At 37.8% G+C, this 23,305-nt stretch overlaps 2 protein-coding genes and 1 long non-coding RNA gene across 4 annotated transcripts in view; 2 read left to right on the plus strand and 1 right to left on the minus strand.

The window, feature by feature from the left end:
- The first annotated feature begins 4,042 nt into the window (after positions 1 to 4,042).
- Positions 4,043 to 15,701, plus strand: LOC111339355 (serine/threonine-protein phosphatase 4 regulatory subunit 3). Its single transcript, XM_022946002.2, has 16 exons — positions 4,043 to 4,317; positions 4,430 to 4,485; positions 4,567 to 4,665; positions 4,945 to 5,571; positions 7,647 to 7,724; positions 8,210 to 8,281; positions 8,801 to 8,845; positions 9,037 to 9,153; positions 10,112 to 10,163; positions 10,299 to 10,369; positions 10,590 to 10,692; positions 11,641 to 11,799; positions 11,907 to 12,076; positions 12,560 to 12,702; positions 12,991 to 13,213; positions 13,524 to 15,701. Exons 1-16 carry the CDS (start codon positions 4,176 to 4,178, stop codon positions 13,623 to 13,625), a joined length of 2,259 nt encoding a protein of 752 aa, XP_022801737.2. The 5' UTR covers positions 4,043 to 4,175; the 3' UTR covers positions 13,626 to 15,701.
- A 30-nt stretch (positions 15,702 to 15,731) lies between these two features.
- Positions 15,732 to 22,449, minus strand: LOC148729370 (uncharacterized). Its single transcript, XR_015988898.1, has 3 exons — positions 22,136 to 22,449; positions 17,505 to 17,649; positions 15,732 to 17,067 (listed from the first exon to the last, which is right to left on the minus strand). It is a non-coding gene; the product is annotated as an uncharacterized LOC148729370 (long non-coding RNA).
- Positions 20,372 to 23,305, plus strand: part of LOC111339351 (uncharacterized) — a 37,996-nt gene continuing 35,062 nt past the window's right edge. For both annotated transcript variants that reach the window (XM_088725615.1, XM_088725616.1), the window contains exons 1-3: positions 20,372 to 20,698; positions 20,861 to 20,949; positions 21,141 to 21,252. In XM_088725615.1, coding sequence (XP_088581741.1) covers positions 20,654 to 20,698; positions 20,861 to 20,949; positions 21,141 to 21,252 — 246 coding nt within the window. In that variant the 5' untranslated portion in view covers positions 20,372 to 20,653. The remainder of the gene's footprint in view (positions 20,699 to 20,860; positions 20,950 to 21,140; positions 21,253 to 23,305) is intronic.

Below are 23,305 nucleotides of genomic sequence, written 5' to 3' on the forward strand. Positions count from 1 at the left end.
TTGAGACGATGAGCCCCTGCACAGCCAATAAACCTATAGGTTGGCACATTTGAAGTATGACTACGTGACGGGCAGCGAATATATCGCTATTAATCAGAACAGAGAGGAAATAGAATACAAATAAATACAACACAAGCAAATGACTGTCTCTTTAAGCAATGAAAGAGGCAACATGAGCTAAGGGCAGGTATCTTTCGATATTTTTAACCGTCATTTCAGCGAGGTACTGTTTGACCCAATTCCTTAAGTTTTCTACTTTTTCTTCTGAGACGTTTCAGAGTAGCTTCTGGTATTCTACTGGGTTCTCGATCACATATAAATACACGGTTGTGTTTACATGTAAACATAATATGAGATAGCTCGTTTGATATAGTAGGTCTCGCTTGATATTCCTCGATAGAAGGTTCACTCGTTAAGTATCGTTCGTAAATTGATCTCTCGTAAAGTCCGCGGACCCACCCCTTCTCAAAACGCTCCACAAGTTTTTGTGTGGGTCTACCGCGAACGGTGTGTGACTATGTATATGTATTGGGCATAATAGCCATCGAATTTCTTTCGCGTACATCAAGCAAGGAATTGTCCACGAAGGTAGCCATTGCTTTAAGCGACGCGCTCTAGGGTTCCTTTTACGCATGCGCGTACACTTCACGCATGCGCTGTAATGGAACTCCGTTTTGTAACTGAACGCAAAAAAAAAATTTAAGCCGAATTTATAACTCGGGCGTTTCCTTCGGAAAGCCGGAGTAAAAAGAATAATGGCTCTTGACACAGGAGGTAGCATTAAGGTCAAATTTTGATGGGTTTGTGCTTCTGGCCTCTCATTATAGTCTATTCTGTGGCCAAAGGCTGATAGTTTTGAAAGAAGCTGTTTGGGGCTGCGTCGGTGGGAGTAACGAGATAATTTGGATATATCAACAAAGTTGAAATGGTAAATTGGCCACCGTAACGACTACAAAAGCTGACGTTTCGAGCGTTAGCCCTTCGTCCGAAACGTCAGCTTTTGTAATCGTTACGGTGGCCAATTTACCACTTCAACTTTGTTGATATATCTAAATTATTCTGTGGCCAGTTATGGACCCCATCTTAGCCACTTTTAGGCATAATTTTCGCGATCGAAGTTAGTCACCTTCTGTTAATGAATCTACCTTTTAAAGCTTTTTAAAGTAAGTCGTCATTAAATTGTTCACTAAAAATTCCAATGCTGGTAAGGAAGAAGTTATACAAAAAGGTTTCCATTATTGAAATCCCTAATTTACTGGAATTTTCTTATCCACAAAGCTGTTGAAAATTTGCAACTCCATACTTTAAAATCTATTAAAAATACAAATCCATTATAGTCGATTCATGCGAAGTCGTGGAAATGCAACCCCATCTAGCGGTACATACCCAGGCAAACCTTCAATACCTCACACTGAAAACTCGAACCATTTTTGCCAATGATGTCATTTAATTGAGTCGACCTAGCGCCGCCCCTGATAATGTGCGGCTGTATACTTTTCCAAGAATTCATTGTCATAATCAGTGTGAGCAAAGCGAAGCGTGATATTACCGGCTAGCGTAAAAACAGGGGAAAGTAGCTTAGGTCGGGTCGCGTTTCGCTCAGCAATCCGACCCAAGCCTCTGTTCTTTTTTCGTTCTGCTGCCTCTATCGTGCCATTTTCTGTCACACCCCAATTTACTCACTGAATTCCTAGACAAGGCTTGCACTGCTGCCCAGTAAGTGCAAGACAGTGATAAGACAGTGATAAGAGCTGCCCCCATTCTACTTGGATAATACAAATGAAATACGAGCAAGTTAAAACTTTGATTCAAACGACTCGAAAAATTATATTCTCCAAATAGACTGTGAATAATATTACGAAAATGTTTTTCGATCTTTTTGCGTGTCATATTTATCTATTATTAGTTATTATTTTACACCATGACCACCCTCCGATAAACCCTACCCCTGATCCCTTCAATCGGGTGAAGTTATTTGACAATTTAAAAACAAAAACTTAACTGTGGTCTGGATTAACGAATTTATCTGTTTTTTTTGTCATTTCAATTTATGAGCACTTACCTTCTGAACGGGAAACGGATGAGAATTTTCTGTCAAAGCGATGGGGGCATGCTCCTCTGAAATTTGTGAAATAATGGATTATGTATTTAATACGTGCATTCCTTTATTTAACTTTTGTAGAATTTTATAACGTATATTTAGAAGAATTATAAATTTTATAGGCACTACAGCAGCAGTTAGCTATCTCAAAATCGCCGGACAGTTTCAATCAGAAATTAACCTTAAATACTTTAGAAATAACGGATTCAGCTTGAAAGCGTAAATTGAATTGGTTTGAGTGAAACTGAGAGCTATGGGCCTATCGATCTCAAATAGGGCCAGTTACATAGTTACTCCGCACAGTTCAGGAAAGCTTTGCCTCCAAATTGCACTGCGCATCCTGTACTGCGCATGAAAATCACTTAATCAGGTTAATAAGTGGGCGCATTCCGAGAATACGGTATGGTTTTTCAATCAAAGCACCAGGTACTGAAAGGTGCGAAGTTTTTTTCAGTTGTTACTTTAAAAACCATTACGTCCAGCTTCTGCAGAATGTGCCGTGACCCGATGTAATAACGCGCTTAGTAAGTTCCAGCACAGGCATAAATGGGGTAAGTTTAGGCCGTCATATCTCTCAAACAAGCAAGGTGACCTATCTTTTTTATTGTATTTTTATCATTGGTAGGGAAACTACAATGGAAGGTTTAAAAATTGTTCAATAGCTTTTCTTCTGAGGCATCACCTTAACTGTAGTTCTTCCATTTTTTCACTTGGCCTCTCTCTTTTGTCATGAAATGTACTTTAAACAGAACAAAATTGTGTTCAAATCGAAATTCTTAAACAGTTAGGTAACTGGTCAGTGTAAAACGAAGACTGCGGACTGCAGACCGGGGGTAAAATGAAGACTGAGGGTAAAATGCAGACTGCAGACCTGGGGTAAAATGCAGACTGAGGGTGAAATATTAATAATAAAAAAACGAGTCTTAAGGATGAAATAAAGAGTGTTCGTACCCGTAAAATAATGTCACGTCAGGATTCACGAAACCCACAAAGGCCGCTTCATGTTATAATTTTTCGTGTTTGGATAGCCCACTGTCACCTTTCAGCAATATCAATTCACAAACCTCTCTTTCACAAACAATGCTCGATACCTACAAGTTAGCTTGCCTTGTTGTTGTTCTGTCGTGTTTTGCTTGCCTTGTCTTCCAAACAATATTCCAAGGCCATATGGAGAATTTAAACGCTGAAAGAGTTACTCGGTCCCAGAACTATTCGCGAAAGCACAATTCAAAATGGCCGACTTGTAAACAAAGGTAAGATGCATAGCATTACGATCCGTTTGAGCGCTTTTGGGAAACTTGATTCAACCAAATGGGGAGTTCAAGAACTCGAGGTTGATAATATGTTTGACCAAGGTGAATAAACGCCTTTTGGTTTGAGTTTTCGGGATTTTGAAAAAAAAATTACAGGTACGCGTAGGAACACTCCCAAGTCTTGTTTTTTATTATTGATATTTTATTTTACCCTCAGTCTGCATTTTACCCCTGGTCTGCAGTCCGCAGTCTGCATTTTACCCTCAGTCTGCATTGTACCCCCGGTCTCCAGTCCGCAGTCTGCAGTCCACAGTCTGCAGTCCGGAGTCTGCAGCCCGGAGTCTGCAGTCCGGAGTCTGCAGTACGCAGTCTGCAGTGCGCAGTCTGCAGTGCGCAGTCTGCAGTGCGCAGTCTGAAGTCCGCATTCTGCGGTCCGCAGTCTCGTTTTACACTGACCGGTTAGGTAACCTCCCTATGCCCCCTTTTATCGCAGAAAATACATCACTCCAAGGAGTTTTGGTTAATTTATGTATAAAAACTGTTAAACTTAACACTCTCTCTTTGATTCATTTGTCGTCAGCCCACAACGCTTAGTTACTTGAAATTCTCTTTAGGCGGGAAATATCAAAAATGGCGCCCGTCACTGAAACCTCTGGACCCCCTTGACTATGTTGAGGACACCCCTAATGTTTTGATGTCCTACCAGAAAGTAGAGCAGTACAGCATGGCGGACTTATTTGAAGGTGTACTTTGACAGGATTTTCTGATGGTGGACGATGCGGGGGCCATTTATTTGTTTGATATATTAGAGGGCCAAGATTATGGCGAGTACTAGGCGCCGTGTCAAGCTATATACGCTAAACGAAGACCGGCAGTGGGATGACCGTGGTACGGGGCACGTGTCGTCGTCGTATGTTGAACGTTTACAAGGGATGTCGATCATGGTTCGATCCGAAGAAGACGGTTTGTGGCTATTTTACTGTCGTGTGCTTTCGCTAGTTTGGTTCTAGTTTGATTTTTTATCGAGGAAGCCCGAAAAACCTGTCGAAAGTTGACCCTGTTTCTTCGTTTGCAGGTTCAATTCTGCTCGAGTCAAAGATACAACCTCACACAGCTTATCAGAAGCAGCAGGTATATTTTATCGTTTTTTAAAGTAATGCCGGTTGTTCGTCAAACGAGTCGTGTAACTTTATTGTCAATTCTGCTTCATAGGAGACGCTAATTGTGTGGTCAGAAGGCGACAACTACGATCTGGCCTTAAGTTTTCAAGAGAAAGCTGGCTGCGATGAGATTTGGGAAAAAATTTGCCAGGTGAGTTCAGCGGCTTGCTTCTTCATCGTTCTTAATGAAAAAAAAAAGAAAAAAAAAACAGCGATAAATCACGGCTCAAATTTTGTTGCATTTTTTACCTTATGTCTCTCTTTCGTAAAAGACGTACTTGTTTGGTGTTTAACAACTCTATCATTTACCCACAAACTCTTACGAAATCATTAATGCCTGTAAAGGTTGTCTCAGCGACCATTGTTTGTTTCAGTATCATTCGCTGTAGTTAACTTTCCTTTTTTCGTTGTTCGTGTTTCTTTTTTCCAGATCCAAGGGAAAGATCCGTCTGTAACCATCACTCAGGATATACCAGAGGATGACGATTCCGAAGAACGTTTTGAAGAAGTCTTAGACTCAACAGGCCCAATCGAATTACCACCCTGTGAACTTAGCAAACTGGAGGAAATCGCCGAGCTATTTAATAGTGTTTTACCATCACCAATTCGCCGGGAAAAATTGGCATTGGCGATCGAACAAGACAATTACATTAGAAAATTACTGGACTTGTTTCACATCTGCGAGGATTTGGAGAACTTGGATGGACTTCATCACTTATATGATATTTTTAAGTCATTGTTTTTTATGAACAAGCCTTCATTGCTGGAAATCATGCTTGCAGACGATCTTGTCTTCGACGTTGTTGGATGTTTGGAGTACGACCCGAGCAAAGCTTCTCCCCAGCGGCATCGAGTGTTTTTGAAGGAAAGTGCGAACTTCAAAGAAATAATTCCCATATCAAACCCGGATTTAATAAACAAGATTCATCAAACTTATCGTGTACAGTACATTTACGATGTTATCCTACCCCCGCCGTCGATATTTGAGGACAATATGCTGGCCTCGGTGAATTCATTCATACTTTTTAATAGGATTGAAATAGTCACTCATCTGCAGGTAAGATTTACAGCTATCTTTTGGAACTATTACTCTTAAAGGGTGATGTTGCTAAGGGAAGAGAAAATTGATGACGTAGTTTCGTTTCTGTTTGAAATACGAGACGATCAACTTTTGTCTAGTACAAAGATAGATTTTAACATTTGTCCGGTGCGCTGTGACACTAGCTAGCTTATGTATGAAAAAAGTCAACCCGCCGAAATAACAGTACTTGCTGAAAACTAGTGTTTTAAAAACAAATTTAAATATTTTATGGGATTTTATCGTTAGCCCTCTAAGTTGGGTCAGCCATGATTTTTTAAAGGTTTCAAACGTAGCACGTAATTTTATTTGCAACACGTTGCCTATTGTTGATCGTAATTTTTTATTTCAGTTTTTACTTTTTCTGTCTTGTGTGAACTGAGGGATTTGATATCTAGCCTGCCCAATTTTTGGTTTATTAGGACTGTTTTTGTAGTGTTTTATGGGAATGGAGACAGTATTGTAAGGTTGTCACACAGAATATGAAAACACATTGGGATACAGGTGTTTCAGAGAGAGTTTTTGACATTTCCTTTGTATTGATACTAAACATGTTGTTTGCCATACTGCATGTTCAAATTAACATGTGGGTCTCACTTCAGCCCCATGAAACTAATACGTTTAAACAAGGTGAAATAATAGTGAAAAAGAAATAGGTGGTTTGGTAACAGATATTTTAACAGGATTTTGCAACCTTAAAATCAGTCAATAGACTTGTTGAAAACATCATTGGCATATCAGCAAATCTCTTTTGCATTGGAAGAGGAAGTTTAAGCTTGAATTTGTTTTGTTTTTTTTTTTCACTTCTACAATATCAGTGGTTCAAAATTTTGTTTAGTATAATGGGAAATCCTTCAGAACACTTTCATCAAAGATCTACTCTAAAAGTGAACAATGTTCTGATCAATTGTCATTCAGTTTTATGTTCAAGGCATTTGCCTGAAAGGAACAGTCATAGATAGATGATAATTTCTGGTGAATGACTTGAACTTGAAACGACTGATGGTCAGCAATGCTTTGTTTGTTTTTCAAGTCCTTCCCTTTCAATATTGTCTGGTTAGAATTAACTCTTTCCACTTATCAGAACCCATGTTTTTAGCAATATGCATGCTATTGATGTCATTTATTGTGGCTGGAAATTTCTTTTTCCAGTGACTAGGCATACATTTGTTCTCAAAGTATGTAAGAGCAGCTTTTTTTGTGAACATTATTTTGGTAAGAAATTGATAGGCTTCAAACTAACTTTGAAATTGCTACAAAACAAGAATAAGGGTGAGTTCCTATATTTTTTTTTCTGTGGTCATAGAGGTTTGGGTCTGAAGTATGGAGACAGAGCTTTTTATAGGGTACGAGTTGAAAAAAAGAAATAAAAATTGCACAGGGAAAATGTGGATTTTGTAAGGTTGCACTCTATTTCTGAAATATATTTTGTCTTCAATAGAGGTAACTGGCAATTGTGTTACATAGCAATTGTTTTTCACTTTTCCATGATTCTATCAATATGAATATTTTTCAATATGGAATAATAGAGATCATGATTCGAAGAGCATGTTGTTTAGCCATTGTCAGAAAAAACAAATGCTTTTAGAATTGCCTTCAATGTATGACAAACTTCTGAGTCATATAGTACCAAGGATGGTACAGGATGGTACAGGATGGTACAGCACATCTTAAAAAGTTAATTTTCTTTTTATTGTGAAAGATATTTAAGGGAAGGAGATGGCTCAAGATAATCCCAATTATGTCAGTTATGAACAGAAATTTTTTTTGTTATTCATTATTTTTTTATTTACTATATTCAGGGCTGTGATCTAGCAGTGCCTAGTGGCCCCTGGTGCCCTACTTTTGCTCTTGGGTGATTCAGGAATCTTAGCTTTTTAATAAAAGGCATATTCTGGGCACCCTGGATTTCAGTTTCAGAGCACTAGGCTCCCTTCAGTTTTTCTTAGAGCACAGCCTTGATATTGGGGTAAAAAGCATTTCTAGCTGAAAAAGAAGAAAACATTAGTTAAGAATAAGTACATGTTGGTTCACTCTGAAACTCTCTTTCGTAGGAGGATGATAAATTTTTAGCAGATATGTTCTTACAACTCACTGATGAAGATACACTAGAAGAGAGAAGGAAACAACTTGTATGTGGCATTTTTGTGGTTTGATTGTAAAATTCTTTTGTATCGTGTTCTTATTGTAATTAACTACTCCATCATATCTATATAGAGTTCTGCAACTCCATTTCAAGGTAGGCTTTGATATGATAGTAGTTCGTCATTTACACGTTCAAATACTATCCTGCCTCTTTAATAATCATAGTGATATGCAAGACTGCAAGATGCAGTTCATGCTTTAACCCTTAGCTCTCAAGATCTGTTTGTTAATCCTCCTCTAGCTGTTACACATTTCCTTTTAAATCAGTTTTGAGAATTGGATGTTGGACTAAAACAACAAATTCTATCCAGCAAGTTTGGGTATCTTCATAGTCTGTTTGCTGGAGCGTGTATGATCTTTAGGGAGAATTAATATGTTGATCACTTTTGTGAGGGATAAGGTGTTAATCAAGAATTAGTTTTTTAACTTTGAATATTTGTCAGCAGTTCTTTGTAATATTTCCTTCCTCCAGATAAATTTTTTGAAAGAATTAGTCAGCTTCTCCCTACACTTACAAATTCACCAGAAAGATGAATTTTTTAAGGTAAGTTTGCTGGTTTGTCAGCAAAATTATTTACATGTGGTTGTCTTTTGAAAGTGCTTGAATCTACCAGCATTTATTTGGCACTTAACTAAGGATGCTAACTGGTGGATTTAGTTGAAGCAACCAACAAAGATAAATAGAACCAAGAATGTCTGTACTCTGGCTAAGAGTCTGGATAATCAAAAGTCTGTATAATGAAAGATATGAATATTAAAGAGCTTTGCTTGGAAGGAAAAAAGGTGCTATGGATTGTAAATGCCACCAATTAAAATTCATTTTATAAATTGGACCAGAAAAGTGAAGTCCTGAGGATTGAAAAAATCTGGATAATGTAGATCCAGAAAATTGAAGTTTGACTTTAGTTAGTTATATCCTGGTTCTCTTCCTTGTATCAGTTTTATTGTTTTTTCCAATCTGGTAAAAAGTCACTGAATTTCCAGTCATTTTTGGATAAAACCACCGTGTGTTTGCCACATGACAGTTTGTTGTATTTTATATTTTGTATTTTAATCCTTACAGGCCCTTGTACACCACGGTTTGTTACCTGCCATGGAAATGCTTCTTGTAAGTGTGTGTAGTAATTCTCAAGAATAGATAAGTTACAAAAAAAGTTCTACTATAGTTAAAAAAATGACCAAATAATCTTTTCTTCATCAACACAGCTTAAGGAGAAAAAGTACTCATATGCATCTCTTTGTAACAGCCTAGTTGAGTTATTTGCATGTATGTGTTGAATGGGAACATTGTTGTTGTAGGTCAGTGACTGTGAAGAGAACAGACTCTCAGCTGTTGAGATGTTTTCACAAGTTGTTGACATCAGCCCCTACCTTGTAAGGGATTTCATCATGAAGGAGGGACAGACCCAGGAAGAGGTGATATATTCTTTTAGCCCTTTCACTTTTAAGATCTCACTAGTTAACAAATAGTAAACACCACAGCGTACACTATTGAGTTATGGATGCATGTGGGAGGTTGCTAAGCACAAAAGAAGCGTAAGAGTTGCACGAGGCGATAGCCGAAAGCGACTCTTGCTTCTTGAGTTCTTAGCAAACCTTCCAAGGGCATCCATAACTCAATAGTGTACGCTGTGGTGTTTACCATTTGTTTTATAACATAACGTTGATACATTGTAGCTAAAGAGTTCCCTTTTATTTAACAAATCTTACGTGACCAGATAAAACAAGTGTGCGCAGAAAAATAGTCTTTCCATTTGCTCACGTCAGCAGCGTACACCCATGGGCAAATAGTGGAATGCTAAATTGACCAATCTGAGTGCGCGCTTTACTTTGGTTATGTTATAATACTTCTTCTTACTGTCGGCCATACAATTCTTATGAAGTCTGGTAGCAACTTTGATTTATTACAAAGTTGCTGAGACTGGTCAACAAAATAGTATGATTTTGATCTGTGGGTTAAAAGACATGAGATACTGTTCGCATGTTGTTAATTTGACCAGACTTCAATGAATTTTCGAATCTTATTTTGTTTTGTTTGTTTAAATCTGTTGGTTGCCAATTGACAAATTTTGTCAAAAATTTAGTGGCCAAGTGTATTTTTCATGCCATGGTGACTAGAATGGTCAGAGCTTGGAGAGCTGCTAATCTTTCTGATACAGCATGCCTTATTGAGGCTGGCTATTAAGTTTTGCAGCATTACTGTAAATTTGAACTGTTGTATTACAGTGTCCAGAATGTGATACTATCCTTCTAGTACTTGCATCGTGTTGCTAATAACCAATCACATTGGTGAATTTTGCAGTTGATTTGAAAAATACCCAAGTTTATGAATTATCAACAATATTTGTTCATATTCATTTCTCTGTACATGCAGGATATGCTTATCAACCACATCATCGACTTTATGATATGTGATGGGGATACAGGTTAGTTTGTTAAGTACAGTAAGCAAAAATGAATTTTTCATTTGTGGAATAAGCATTTCTGCTGAACCTCTTTTCATTTTATCAATCTCTCACTGTAGTTTTTTAATATTGGTATTTTTCCATTTCTTACTGCAGGAAATGCCTTTCAACTGTCTCAGCTGATAAGAACCATGCTGGATCCAGAAAACATGGCATTAGGAGCAAATGTAAGAAATTTGTGTTCTAGTTAACATAGAATTATATTTATTTCCCTACTGAAAAGTGTTACATTTAGGACATACATGCATCAGTAACTAGTAATTGCCTGCTGCAGGTTGTGATGCAGTGAATTATAGAGTATAATAATCATTTCATTAATTTTTTTTCTTTTAATTAAGAGTTTCATGGTTTTATTCTTTGTAATGTGTAATTTTTTCATTTATGCAGAAAATGGAGAAGTCTGAATTCTTGAGTTTTTTCTACAAACATTCCATGCATGTGATGACAGCACCTCTCTTTGCTGCAACCTGTGATGACAAGCCAAGCAAAGGTAGGCGATAATGTTGCATTAAATTTGATAATTATGATTCTTTAGAGGAAGAATTGAGTGAACTGTGTTCAACAGTAAAATTGTGCTGATTGAAGTTTATCAAACCGAAGTGGATCAGTCAGTATCAGTTGATCCATCAGTCAATCTTTAAATCAACCATGAAACCAGGCAGTCAATTGCACAAAGGGGGTCAGTTTCTTAAGACACTATGGTGCTGCATTTGTGGGGGTAACAAGGTAATTCGGTTATATCATGTAAGTTGAAATTGTAAATTGGCCACTGTAAAGAGTTACAAAGCTGATGTTGACGAAGGGCTAATGCTTAAAACGTCAGCTTTTTAACTCTTTATGGTGGCCAATTGACAATTTCAACTTAGTTGATATGACCAAATTAACTAGTCAGTTGCACAGTTTGTTAGTTGTTCAGTAGGTCAAGCAGTCAACAAACTCATCATGCAATCAGTGGAATGACCTTTTGACCCTCAAGAGTGATTAACAATAACTCACCATATTCCCCACAAATCACCCATCAAGGTCATGAGAGTAAAGAAGATGATCACCAACTACAAAAGCTCTTGATTGTTAAAAAACATTTTCCTGGTCAGCACTTTAGGAAATGTATAGGAAATAACGCAGAACAGGGCTTGACACTCACTTTTCAACTTACAAGCCAAGTGGCTAGTAACTTCTTAGATGTTAGGACAATTTCAGTTTAATTACTAGCCAAAATGGCTAGTAGATATAAAAAACCACCAGCCAAAACTGAATTTCTACCAGTGCGTGGCTAGTTAGTTACTGTTAGTGTTGAGCCCTTCCGAAACCGTGCATACTGATGTCAGGGTGTGAGGGTGATTTGGTTTGATAACTAAGCACTGTGGTACCTTTTTCTGTGTATCATAACTCTGTTTATCCATACTGTGATGCTTTTGGCCTCTTATTGTTGTTGCAGATGATTATGTCAACAGCGTGACACTTGGACATATTTTAGAACTGCTGACGTTCTGTGTTGAACACCATACTTACCACATAAAAAACTACGTCATTAGTAAAGACCTACTTAGAAGAGTGTTGGTGCTCATGAAATCACAACACAAGTTTTTAGTGTTAAGTGAGTATACATCTTCGATAGATACAAATATTGTTGTTTAATGTCTAGACCAGCTGCAGTTGATCGGTAATTTAAGATATTTGTAACTGTCTGGGATTTCCTTGCAGATTCACTGCGTTTCATGAGAAGAATAGTCGGTTTAAAGGACGAATTTTACAACCGTTACATTGTCAAGGGACAGTTGTTTGATCCAGTTGTTACAGCATTCAAAAACAATGGACAGAGATACAATCTTCTTAATTCTGCCATCGTAGAACTCTTTGAATTTATCAGAGTGGTAAGTGCCCTGTCAAACTTATTTGAAAGAGGTGAAGTCTCTTTTTTATCCGCAACTCCCTCCGACCAGCTCCTCTTCCCCAGTCTCCTCGCCCTCTTACCTCTTCGGCAAAGTTAAAAGTTTTCAAAAAGCCAAAGCTAACCTTGTCATTCCCAGTGGCGACCAAGGTGTAGTTTCTCCTTACAATATCAGTACAATATCAAGAAGTGTAGTGATGAGAATTGCCAAAAATATGAACGAGGGGACTATCATTTTGATCTAACACCAAATTCTGTGAACAAACTTTATAAGAAACGTATGGTCGAAAGCAAGGAGAATTTCCAACAAAATATTGGGAGTTGATGGTTAAGAATTACGCTGGAAGACGAAAGGTTGCTGCCTTTAACACGTAGACTCTGCTAAAGCACAGCCCTGCGCTCTTTAAGACTTAGCTTAACACGTATTGCAGTGATTAAAGCTCTTCCTTTTTGTTCCATGCCACAGGAAGATATAAAGAGCCTCTGTTCACATGTTTGTTCAAAATACACGCCTTTTTTTAAAGAGGTTACATACGTGAGTACATTCAAAGGGATTCTGCAACGAGATGAACAGGAACTGGACAGAAAACAGAACAGGATGCTGGAGAGGTAATCTTCGTTGAATAAATCAACTGGATCCTATAAACTTGATCAAGTCTTAATGTGGTTTTGTTAAGTTCAGGATAATTGGGTTTTATCGACTGAGCTGATAATGTAAATTGGCCACCGTAAAGAGTTTTAGAGCTGACATTTCGAGCGTTAGCCCTTCGTGAAGGCGTCATCATCAATAACACCGTTGGTAAAACCAGATTATCAATTGAAATGTGGTCTGTTTTGAGACTGATCTCTAAAATTACCAAGATTTTTACACTGTTTCTCTTTTTTGGATTTCAATAGAGGTTCCTTGAATCATGGCACTATTCATGTAAACAGCCGATTAAGACGAGATGTGCGGGCCCTCGACGAGGACGAAGAATTATGGTTCGATCAGGAAGATGAAAATGGGGAGGAAACTGTCACGCTTGATCAGAGTGATCTTCTTAATGAGGAATCGTCTTTCAAAAATCGAAAAACCTTCGTCAATGAAAAGACACCACCCTCAATCGTCAATAACAAGCGGGTGAGTTCATCTTTAGTTATGATAAAAATACAACAGCAACTGAAGAAATTAAAAAATACAGTGTCGTTTGAAAGCGAAAAAGCTTATCCTATTTGATCAATTTTCCTTTTAGTAGCTATTCTATGAGAAAACGTTTTAGCATCAAGAACAACAAATTTATGGCGAAGGAAAAACTGCTTTGGAGAAACCGAGCAGTTTGTACGTTCACGCGACACGCTCACGACCTCCTCAATTATTTCCTTTTCATCAGTGACTTTTTCTACAAATTGTTTATTTATTTGTTAACTTTGTTTATTTTTTTCTTCCACAGCCTTTGGTTGGGCTTGTTGACTATCCTGATGATGAGGATGAAGACGAGGATGAAAGTGAAACGACCAGTCCTGCGAAAAGAGCTCGTCTGAATGCCTCCTAGCATCTGCTCATAAGCCGCGTGTGTGTCAGCTGCTGCTCAGGGGAATTAAGGAAGATGTGCACGTATGCGTGCGTGACAGCATCGCGTGACTTCGTGACATGCTAAGAGCGTGACAGTAGATCGAGTGAAACACATTCGAAAGACGTTTTCCTTCTCAATGGACAGGTTGATCCTAATTAATTTACCTTTCCTGCTGGAGATTTCAGCTCGACATATCTATCATTAATTATATTGTGTATCCTATGTGCATTCTAGTCGCTCGCGTGATTTTACTGATACCTTTCGGTCAAAATTATGAAAGTTATTGATCTTCTACTAAGTCATAGCTAAGTTTTGTAGTGTTTTAGATCGCTGAAAATTTATTTGCTTTGTATCACAGTCCTCCCAGATCTTTTTCTCTTTCGAAATTATCCTCTTTAAGTCATTATAGCACCTTGGTGTTCTTCCAGATCAGACGATTCCAGATGTTCATTTTGCGCTAAGTGTTGTAATTGTCTTGCATCCTTTGCACCCGTTGTTTGATCGTGTCACTCAACGCTGTCTTTCACCTGTACTTGATAAGAGGAAATGTTCGTTGTGTTACAAGTTCAGACAGGGGCTGAAAAGGAGACTCGTTTTTGTCTGAATGTATTGACGAGGCTGGCCTCCAATGAATTATTAAATGTACTCATAGCAAGAACCACTGAAATTCCAGAGTAGTTCAAAGGCAAAGTGTCATTTAACATCTGAGAAATACTCGCTGCTTATCTGTCGTGAACATCATGATGTGTACGTGATGATGCACTTCACTTTCTTGTTGCGTGACGTTAGGAAAGAAAAAAGTCATTTCTGTGGGGTTTCTCTAGCTGCGAAAGGTTCTTCACCCGAAAACTGCTTTGGAAACGGGAAGCATGGATCAACCTGTCCAAAGACGTCGCCCTTCTGCATTATTACAAAGACTAATTTATTCCTCGTGTACTTGAATTACTAAGTGTGCCGTGTCTTGTTTTTAAACAATGGGGACAACCGTCAAGTTTTAACTCAGTTTGTGTACAGACATTTTTTTGTACAGTGTACATGAAATCCAAAAATCTTATCGTAGAAAGAGAGAATTATAATAATAAACTGTAAAAAGTGACTTTCATTCCAGTCGTCACGCCGCATTTCCAGAAGAGAGTGGGTTTGTCACACAACACCCTTTAGGAGTGTAGCGTTACGATTGGAAATACTCACTGAGAAGCCTAAAGTAACGTTGGGATGACGGTAGAAATTTTATTTTCTAAGATTAGTTCAGAGTGTGTGGAATTTTATTCTTGTTTTTTTTTTCTTTTTTTAACAATATCAGTATCTTCAAGGATGTTTTAGCCACATGTAACTTGTGTGATTCTGTTTAGTTCATGGGTGCAAATTTATCGTGAAATTTGTCACTGTTTTAGATTAATCCGAAGGCATGGTTGGTCCGGTAGCGGAGAATGTTTAATCCGTCGAGGACTAAAGGAACTGAACAGAAGTGTAGATTCGTTTCTTTCGGTGTAGTTTACTAAACTTCGTGAAGTGGAATAAGATGACAGTAAAAGGAACCTGCTAAAAGAATGTCTTAATGAAACACTGCATTCTGTTCCCTTCAGACTAGTGCAGATGGTGGAAAACAAATATCTTAGAGGGTTTGTGGAAGATTATGCACTTTGAAATTTGCGGATGATCGTGAAGGATCAAGCATTTTACAGTGTTAGTAATGTAGTCGAGCCCATGATGTTAGATATCAAGCTGGTTTTTTAAGAATGAATTTTCATCATTCATAGTCGACAGAACCTTGCCAACGCTTTGCCACATTTCTTTTGTACCCTTGTTAAAGCCGACAGAATAAAAGCTTCAGAACTACGTTTGACTTAAATGTGTAAGCAGAAATCTGATTTGGTTTCAAGTTGATGGCTAAATGGTTAGACAGTTGAGATGATCTTGGCTGTTATTCAGTATTTCATTGCTGAGTGAAAGATCAGCGTCTACTTTTATAGCTACCTTGCCGTCTGACAAGTTCAAAACAAATTGTTGTATTCGGCTTTCTTCTGTAAAAGTTATCACGATTTTGTTATTCAACTTTGTGTTTGTGAGTATGATGATTACTACTTCTGTGCAACGATATAAGCTGTACACCGAGTATTTGTAGTAGCAGTTATGCTATCATTTACTCGGGGTAATTGACCTGTGCGAATTTTTCACGGCTAGTGACGGAGCGCTCAGCGGAGTGGATTTCACAGATGGTAGCGTGTATTAAACTGAGTCCTTGTCATGGTAATATGTTTTATGTTTTGGTCTGTCATGTCGTTCAGTTTAGTATTTTTGTGCGCCTTACGTGAGTCGGCGTATACCGGTACATACCGCTTCCCTCCCTTGTGCTTCAGCAGCCGGCTCGTATCTAGGAGGCGAGAGGGGCTATGAAACATAATGCTGTACCTAGTATTGAAAAATATCTATGCGGTGAACTTTCTTGGGATTTGTGCGTTTTGGAGAATCTTTAAGATTTCTCAGTTATTGCGGCCAAGACAATATAAAGAGGGGAGGGGTCACGAGCAACCCAGCCCTGTCCTCTCCCAGCCCCCCTGCAACATTGCCATAGCTCACAGCTATGCAGGGTTTCCGATTCAGAAAGATACTCTTTCCTAGGGGCTAAATTATGTAGACGTTTATCATTTTAAGACTGGAAACAATTCCAAACATAGCCTGTTGGTCAGCACACGGCGCCCATGCACCAGAAATAATCTAAAATTGTACCACATTTTGTCTTACGGTCAAGTGTTTCGGTTCAGACAGATTGTCCAACCGGAATTAAGCCATCTGACAAAGACGGAATTATCTCGGACGCGAATGTATTTGGCGCCAAAGTATACTTACAGGAAAGGAATTACAAATGATTATTGTAAAGCTGTGACAACTCTCTGTCTCTCGCTTTAATGAAGGTGATTTAGACAATTGTCTCACTTGTCCTGTAGAGAAAAAAACGGCAGACTTTTCTAGAATCATGAATAAACATTTCTTTCAAAATAAATATTTCAGCGAAAAAGTTTTAAACGTAATCGAACAAGATACACAAATCACCTCATTCCCAACCTACGCTCTCCTAACAGATCAAATAGGATCCCTCTGGGTTTACTAGGTTTTGTTTATCGCTTTCCTTTTTTAGTATGCCGTTTTTTTTAAGAGGATCGTTACTCCCGATTCATTCTTAACTAAATGAAAAGTAACTCTCCAGCTTTCTGGATAGGCTCATAATCTTTAGTGGGAAGAGGCGCCTAGCTGGGCCTCAAGCTGGGCTTCATTAGAGAGATCCGGATTCTGGAGTCCGCATCGCGATGATGGGCTTTCATGCTGTGGGAGATAAATCAGGACCACTTTTTTCCTTTGCGAACGTAATCAGCAAAAGAAGTTTCTCTCCGCCCTCAAAAGTGTTGTGTTTAATTGATTTCTAAAAACAAAAGAGGGATTCAAAAGGCGTGAAGGACTCGAAAATTCGCCACTTAGAATGGCCGGTAAAGTAATTACAAAGTATTTCCGGACTAGATAAGGCTATCCATTGGAAAGTCAACAGACTGAAATTTGAAAAAAAAAAAAAACAAAACAAAACAAAATCCACACTCTTGAAATAACCACTCCCCTTCAAATTGACACCCATCCACGTTTTTTCGACTCAGAAAATTAAATTGTCGGACAGTGATAACATTGTATTCTTCAGGTATCTTTTACTTCAGACGATATCTCAGAGGTCACGAGTGATCCCCATATACACCTAAGTCTAACGCTTAATAGAATTTTAGAATGTGTGTGATGTTTATTTTAGTTGACCTCATTGGAGCGGAAATAACTTTAAAGCCTTATCGAAGTGCTGCTTTAAGAATGGCTTACCTTATCAAAATATTTTTTCTACGAATCTGTATTTTGCACTGATTCATTTGACCCTCTTTAGCTTGTCAATCTTCTGTGCTTAGTGTCTTTCTCCCAAATAGATTTTTTAGAATTCTGTTCCTTTCAAACGAGTGAATAACTGGCTCTGTAAACCAAACATAGGATCACACTTTCAAAAACTTTGATAGCTTGCGGTTTTAAGTGGTTTTTCGGTTTGTGTGCGCTAAGTGATGAAAGGAGAAGGATTCTTAACTTTCCGCGACGTCGCCGCTCATCGCGTTATCTCACACAAGACCGCTCGGTGCATGCGCATGCTATAACAAACTAGAAGCTTACGACTTAAGTTTTTGATCAAACTTAACTTCAATGCACCATGTATCTTTTTTTTTGTGTGTGCGTGTTTCGAGTTTCGTGCAAACCAAATTGAGGTATATGGTTGGACTTTGATCCCATTCTTTCTGTTATAGCGTGAAACATCACGGTGGAAAGTAGCACAAGAAGTGTCTGGATTTATACTAATCGGCTCTGCATCTTGACCCACGGACCATGCCAGAGAGAGGCTAGAGAGGACTCACAGGACGCTGGTACTCATTCTGTGACCCAAAAAAATCTGTGATCGTCATTTCTATTTTCAGTAATTGAGACCTGATAGCAATTTGTAGAAATTCTCGCTCTTCATCAGAAATCGCGACATGTGTGCTCGCTTTACTTACCTCACTTATCAAATTTAGTACAGCTTCACGTCCGTTTTTTTTTTTATTGATTTGCAAATTTGATGATTTTGGAAGCCATATCGAATTTTAATCTTGTATAATAGGACGTTAAAACAGAAAGCTTTTCCGGCGTGTGGTTTGTATCAAAAGTCTAAATGCGAAAGGACGACCCTCGCGTTGATTGAAGTTATGAGATGCCTCTTCACTATCTCGAAGACTTCTCGACAAACAGGTACTCGCGTCACTTCTCCGAAGTTAGTCGTGAAATTCCCAAAAGGATTCGGATCGGTTTCGTCAGACTACCGAAGATATGCATCAGCAGCGAGGTTTATAAAACTACGAAACCAATATAATCTGAACCAAATATTATCGATTGCTGATTGTATTTGTAGAGGCCAACAAAATCCTTTTTCATTATTCAAAAACTCTTTCACCATAGTGCGTTGGGGCATGTCTAAACCGTCAGCCACACTAACTGAAGCATTCTAATTTTTAACTTGTTTGAAATGCCTCGTTTCTTTTCATCGAAAAATTGGTAAAATAGTTTGTCACCACAACCAATTTTGTTCCGCTTGATTTAAACCTGTCCTGACCTATGCGTTTTCATCAAACACAAACGTTTTGAGCCGTTTTCGTCAGTAAGGCGTTCGATAATTTTAATACTCGTTAACAGAGAAAGAGCAATATAGCCCATTGCAGAAACGTGAGAGGATTGGGACGAGTTTCTTGTATTGATTACATTGAAAATCTAAACATTTCAACAGAAATGATACTGAATGAAAAGCTACCCAGCCAAGTTTGAGAGTTTTCAGCGAAAAAGTGTCCAAATTGGAGCCTTGCAAAAGTTGCAAAAATTCCATACAAACCCTTAAAATTTTTTGCCCTGTCTACCCAAATCCATACAAACTCTCTATTTTAGGTGACATTTGAAAAGCTGTCATTTTGCCACTTTCCTCCTCTAAATACTTCTATTCTTGCTTAAGACTCTCAAATTTAGTTCATCTTTCAATTGAATATCTTAGTTTTTCAAACAAACGGAAAACAACCACACTCTTTCCCAGTCCTCTCACGTTTCTGCAACGGCCTATTATGTAAGGCTTTTCAAAAGCCTCCTTTTTCAACTGTCATTCGTAGACATGCACTATATGTTAGTTTTTTTTTTTTTCAGAACATGCGTTTCGGAAATATCTCACTTTTAAAAAAAGTTTGGAAATATCATATGTTCATTATATTTTTCGGACAAGTCTGTTATTGTTTCTTGACAGGCTCTTGCACTTCAACCCATCGATATTTTCGTCTAATAATTCTTTCGAAAAGACAACACCGCAGACACCGAATTATACAGGAACATAAAAAGGGAAACAACAAAAACAACAAAAAACAAACAAATAAAATAAAAAAAAAAACAACAACAAAACAAAACAATGGAAAAGGCAAACATGCAGGATACAAAACGGAAGTTGTCTTTGTCATTCCGTATTTCTAATCCATTTGTTCACTCCATTCCAATGAGTATCACTTGTTAATGTCAAAGGGTCAGGTAAAGGTCGTAATTACGAGATAATCCTGGGATTGGTTTTCTTTTAAGTATGCAGTGCAATCAGTAAATATTCTTTGAACTCGAAGCTCCTGTTGCTGGGATATTAATGGCCGGAAATAGGATTACCTCACGACTTCGGAATGTGTTGACCTTTTCAAAGTTCTAGATTAGCCAAACAAAAGCTGCCGAGACGAAGTGGAAATTAAGAACGCCCCAATATCATTTTGTTTGTAGCGAGAAATTTGCTTGTACACGAGAATAATATTTGAATACAATTGATTAAAACTGTCAATCACGCTTTTACTGTAGCGCAAAATGGCCTTGCGCACAATGAGCTCGAACTAGCCCCAGGTAGGGATTCCTGCGGGGGGGGGGGGAGGTTGACTCGAGCTTTTTTCGACTAATAGGAAGTGGTCATCGACTGAAAAAGAGCGGCTCTCAGGAAAAGGAAATGAAAATTATGGGTCCTGTCTAAAACGTGAGATTATGTTTCGCTACGGTGGTTGAGAGTTTGAGTACTCACAAAAATTATATGCAAATTTTCAATACAAACTATGCTAATTAACACTACCCCGGAGGGGTAACAAATGTGAATTGCCATATTTAGTCACTGGCGCGCTAACATAAAATTGGTCGTTTTGTTAAAGAAAGGCAAAACTCTTCTTAGTTGGTCGTCCGTAACGTATTTCCGAGGCGATGAAAGAGTTTTTCACAGTCTTATGTTACTAATGATTTCTCGGAAGAGTATATTTTTCGACCTACCATGCGATAGTGCGATCGCTCGGGGTTGTGTGAACATCTAAATGTGGTGAAAACGATCGACCGGTGGATAAACGGTTTAACGTCACTGAGAATTTCTTTGGGAAGTATTTGCGGTTTTGCGATCGTGTAAAACCATGGCCACTGCAGAGGGATTTCTTCAAAGCCCACTGGTTGTTTGGGTGAGAAGAAGTTTTCTTTCGTCCAATTTTACCGTATCTTTGTGTGTTCAGTGTTTGCAAATAGTGACGATGAAGTATACAGGTCGCTTTCAGCGATGATAACTTTACATTGCGCGATCATAAATCCTGTTCGTTTAAAGTTTTTTTTTTAAATCATTATAGGCCAACAGCACTTTCAAAGGAAGTGCACTGATAGACTCAATCACAGACTTGGCTGATGGAGTTTTTCTGAACGAGATCATGATGGACATGTAAGTGCAATTTGTCAAAAATTTTCCTTCGATCATCTGAGAGGTTACGGTGTTTGAAGAGCTCAACAGGAGGCTAAATTCATGAGGTTTCTCGCTTGTACAATCATTAATTTCCCTTAACTTTAATATTAGTAATTTTGTTTGTGGTAAGGTTTTAATAATGGGCTCATTATTTTTAATTTTCCATACAGAGATCCAACTTACTTTACGTTGACGCGAATTCATCAAAATGTTTACGGGGATGTGAATTTGCGGATGCAGAATTTGGACATACTTGTCAAACACTTGAAAAGTTATTACCAGGTAAGAATGGAACTTCGAAATTGAGAAGAAGCTATTTAGTTCAACTGATATCTTTGCAGGTCTAGAATTAAGAGAAGAAAGTGCTTGTAAGGCACTTTCCGTCATATACAATGGATTTGGCGGATGAATAAACTTCGGGTCGTCGCCGTTTTGTCATCGATTTCAACTACAAGCAACTCTTGCCGTATTATTTCCAACTTTTTTATAGAAATTTTTTTTCGAAATCAGAGTTGTTCCACGCTTCTCTAATAGTTTTAAACTAATGTATTTATGCTTCGTATATGCTTTCTATGTTTCATCGAAAGGTCAAGAGCTTAGACGAGACGCATACCTTAGATTTTTAGCGGAGACTTTTAATTTTGGATATCGTGCGATCAGAGGCAGCGAGTGTCGACTTTCTTTGAAAAAGTTATGTACCGATCGCTGTGTAGAAATACACACACTATGTTGTGATCAAGGACTCTGGAATTCTTACCAAAACAACACGGAATTTCATCCGGTGTTGTGAATACAATGTCGTGAGGACAGAATGAGATTTGATTGCCTTGTTTTACGTCTAGTAGTCACGAATGTTTATTGCTTTTGTTTCCATACAACGAGATATTTTCATGCTGAATTCAAGGCCATTCCCACGGAGCCATTTGCTTACTTAGCCGTTTTTCGGTCATTAGTAAGCGCCAAGAGCTCTCTCTTGCTCATATGCTTTGTTTTATTTCTTATGATACAGAAAACGTATCATTTTATCGACGCTTGGAATTGACAAGTTTGCAGACATTGTTCAGTGTGACATAATTCACGTGCCTTTCTTTTCAACATGTCAGCAATCTGGCAACTTTTGTGACTTCGGAACGTCTCATATTCACGTTGGTAAATCTAGTCTTACCTCAAAAGAAATTTAAATTGAATGTTGGTCATGTGGCTTCCTCCACTTGTAAACATCCTTAAAGCTGCTTGGTTTCAAAATAGTTTTGAAAACGTTTGTAGTGAATGTTAAATTTAAGTTCCATAGTGTGTAGTCTTAAATAATATTGCGATTTTTGCTGCTGGGATTGATGTATATTGGTGATAAGATGTTAAGTGGATTTATCAGTAGTTTATGTATATGTTCGCTTGAATCGATGATATGCAAATGTTTCCATCAAACTATGGCATTGTGTCAACAAGTAATATTGGGCTTCATTCAAAACAACCAGACATCCTGACTTCATTTACTCTGTATTGCAACTCTTTCAATAGAGAATGACAGCTGTGGACTTGTTAATAGCAAACGTACATCATATGAACTCTGAATAATTTCTTTGAAAACAAATGGGAAAATGCTTCAAAAGAGCCAGCTTTAATTATTATTTATTCAGAAGGCCTGCATTCATGATTAAAAAGTTAAAATATAAATTTTTTTTCATTTTGCAATCGGCTGACTTATGCTTTTCATCTCTTTTTTTCTATGGAAAGTTTTACTTTGACAAACAAGTTTTCATTTGTGCTGTTTTGAAATTTCTGAGTAATGTTGCCTTCAAAATGGCTCTCTTAAATTTTGAATTGTTCATGACTGATTATTTAATTATAAATAATGATTTGCATAATTATAGAGATAATTTTCTGAGCCATAGGAACACAATAATGGCTGTTTCATTCTTGTATTTATGCCAGAAAAAAATGAAAAAAAAAAAAACAACAACAACAACAACAAAAAAACAGTCCTTCTTTTCAACTTTTCTGTAAGGATCATCTGTTTCTCTCTTACCTCAAGTGTGAAATTAGAACCTTGCTATATTGATATTGGTTTTTGCAGTAGTTTTGTAATTCCTAAATTATGTCCTTTAGCTGACTCCAACATGTAGGTGTTAATGTATTTATTTAAAGACAAATCTTTACTATAATTCAGAATCTTTTAAAGAAGAAAAACTGGCAAGTAGGTTCCATAGTCAGCAACTACCTGTTGCGTGACTTTCCATTGTGCTAGCTATGTGAAAATTTTAACTAACAACATATAGTTAGCAGTTGTCCTTTCTGGTGGTGATACACATCCTTGCAAGAAAACACCCTTAAGGAA

The sequence above is a fragment of the Stylophora pistillata genome, chromosome 6 (genome assembly GCF_964205215.1).
Source record: "Stylophora pistillata chromosome 6, jaStyPist1.2, whole genome shotgun sequence".
NCBI lineage: Eukaryota > Metazoa > Cnidaria > Anthozoa > Scleractinia > Pocilloporidae > Stylophora > Stylophora pistillata.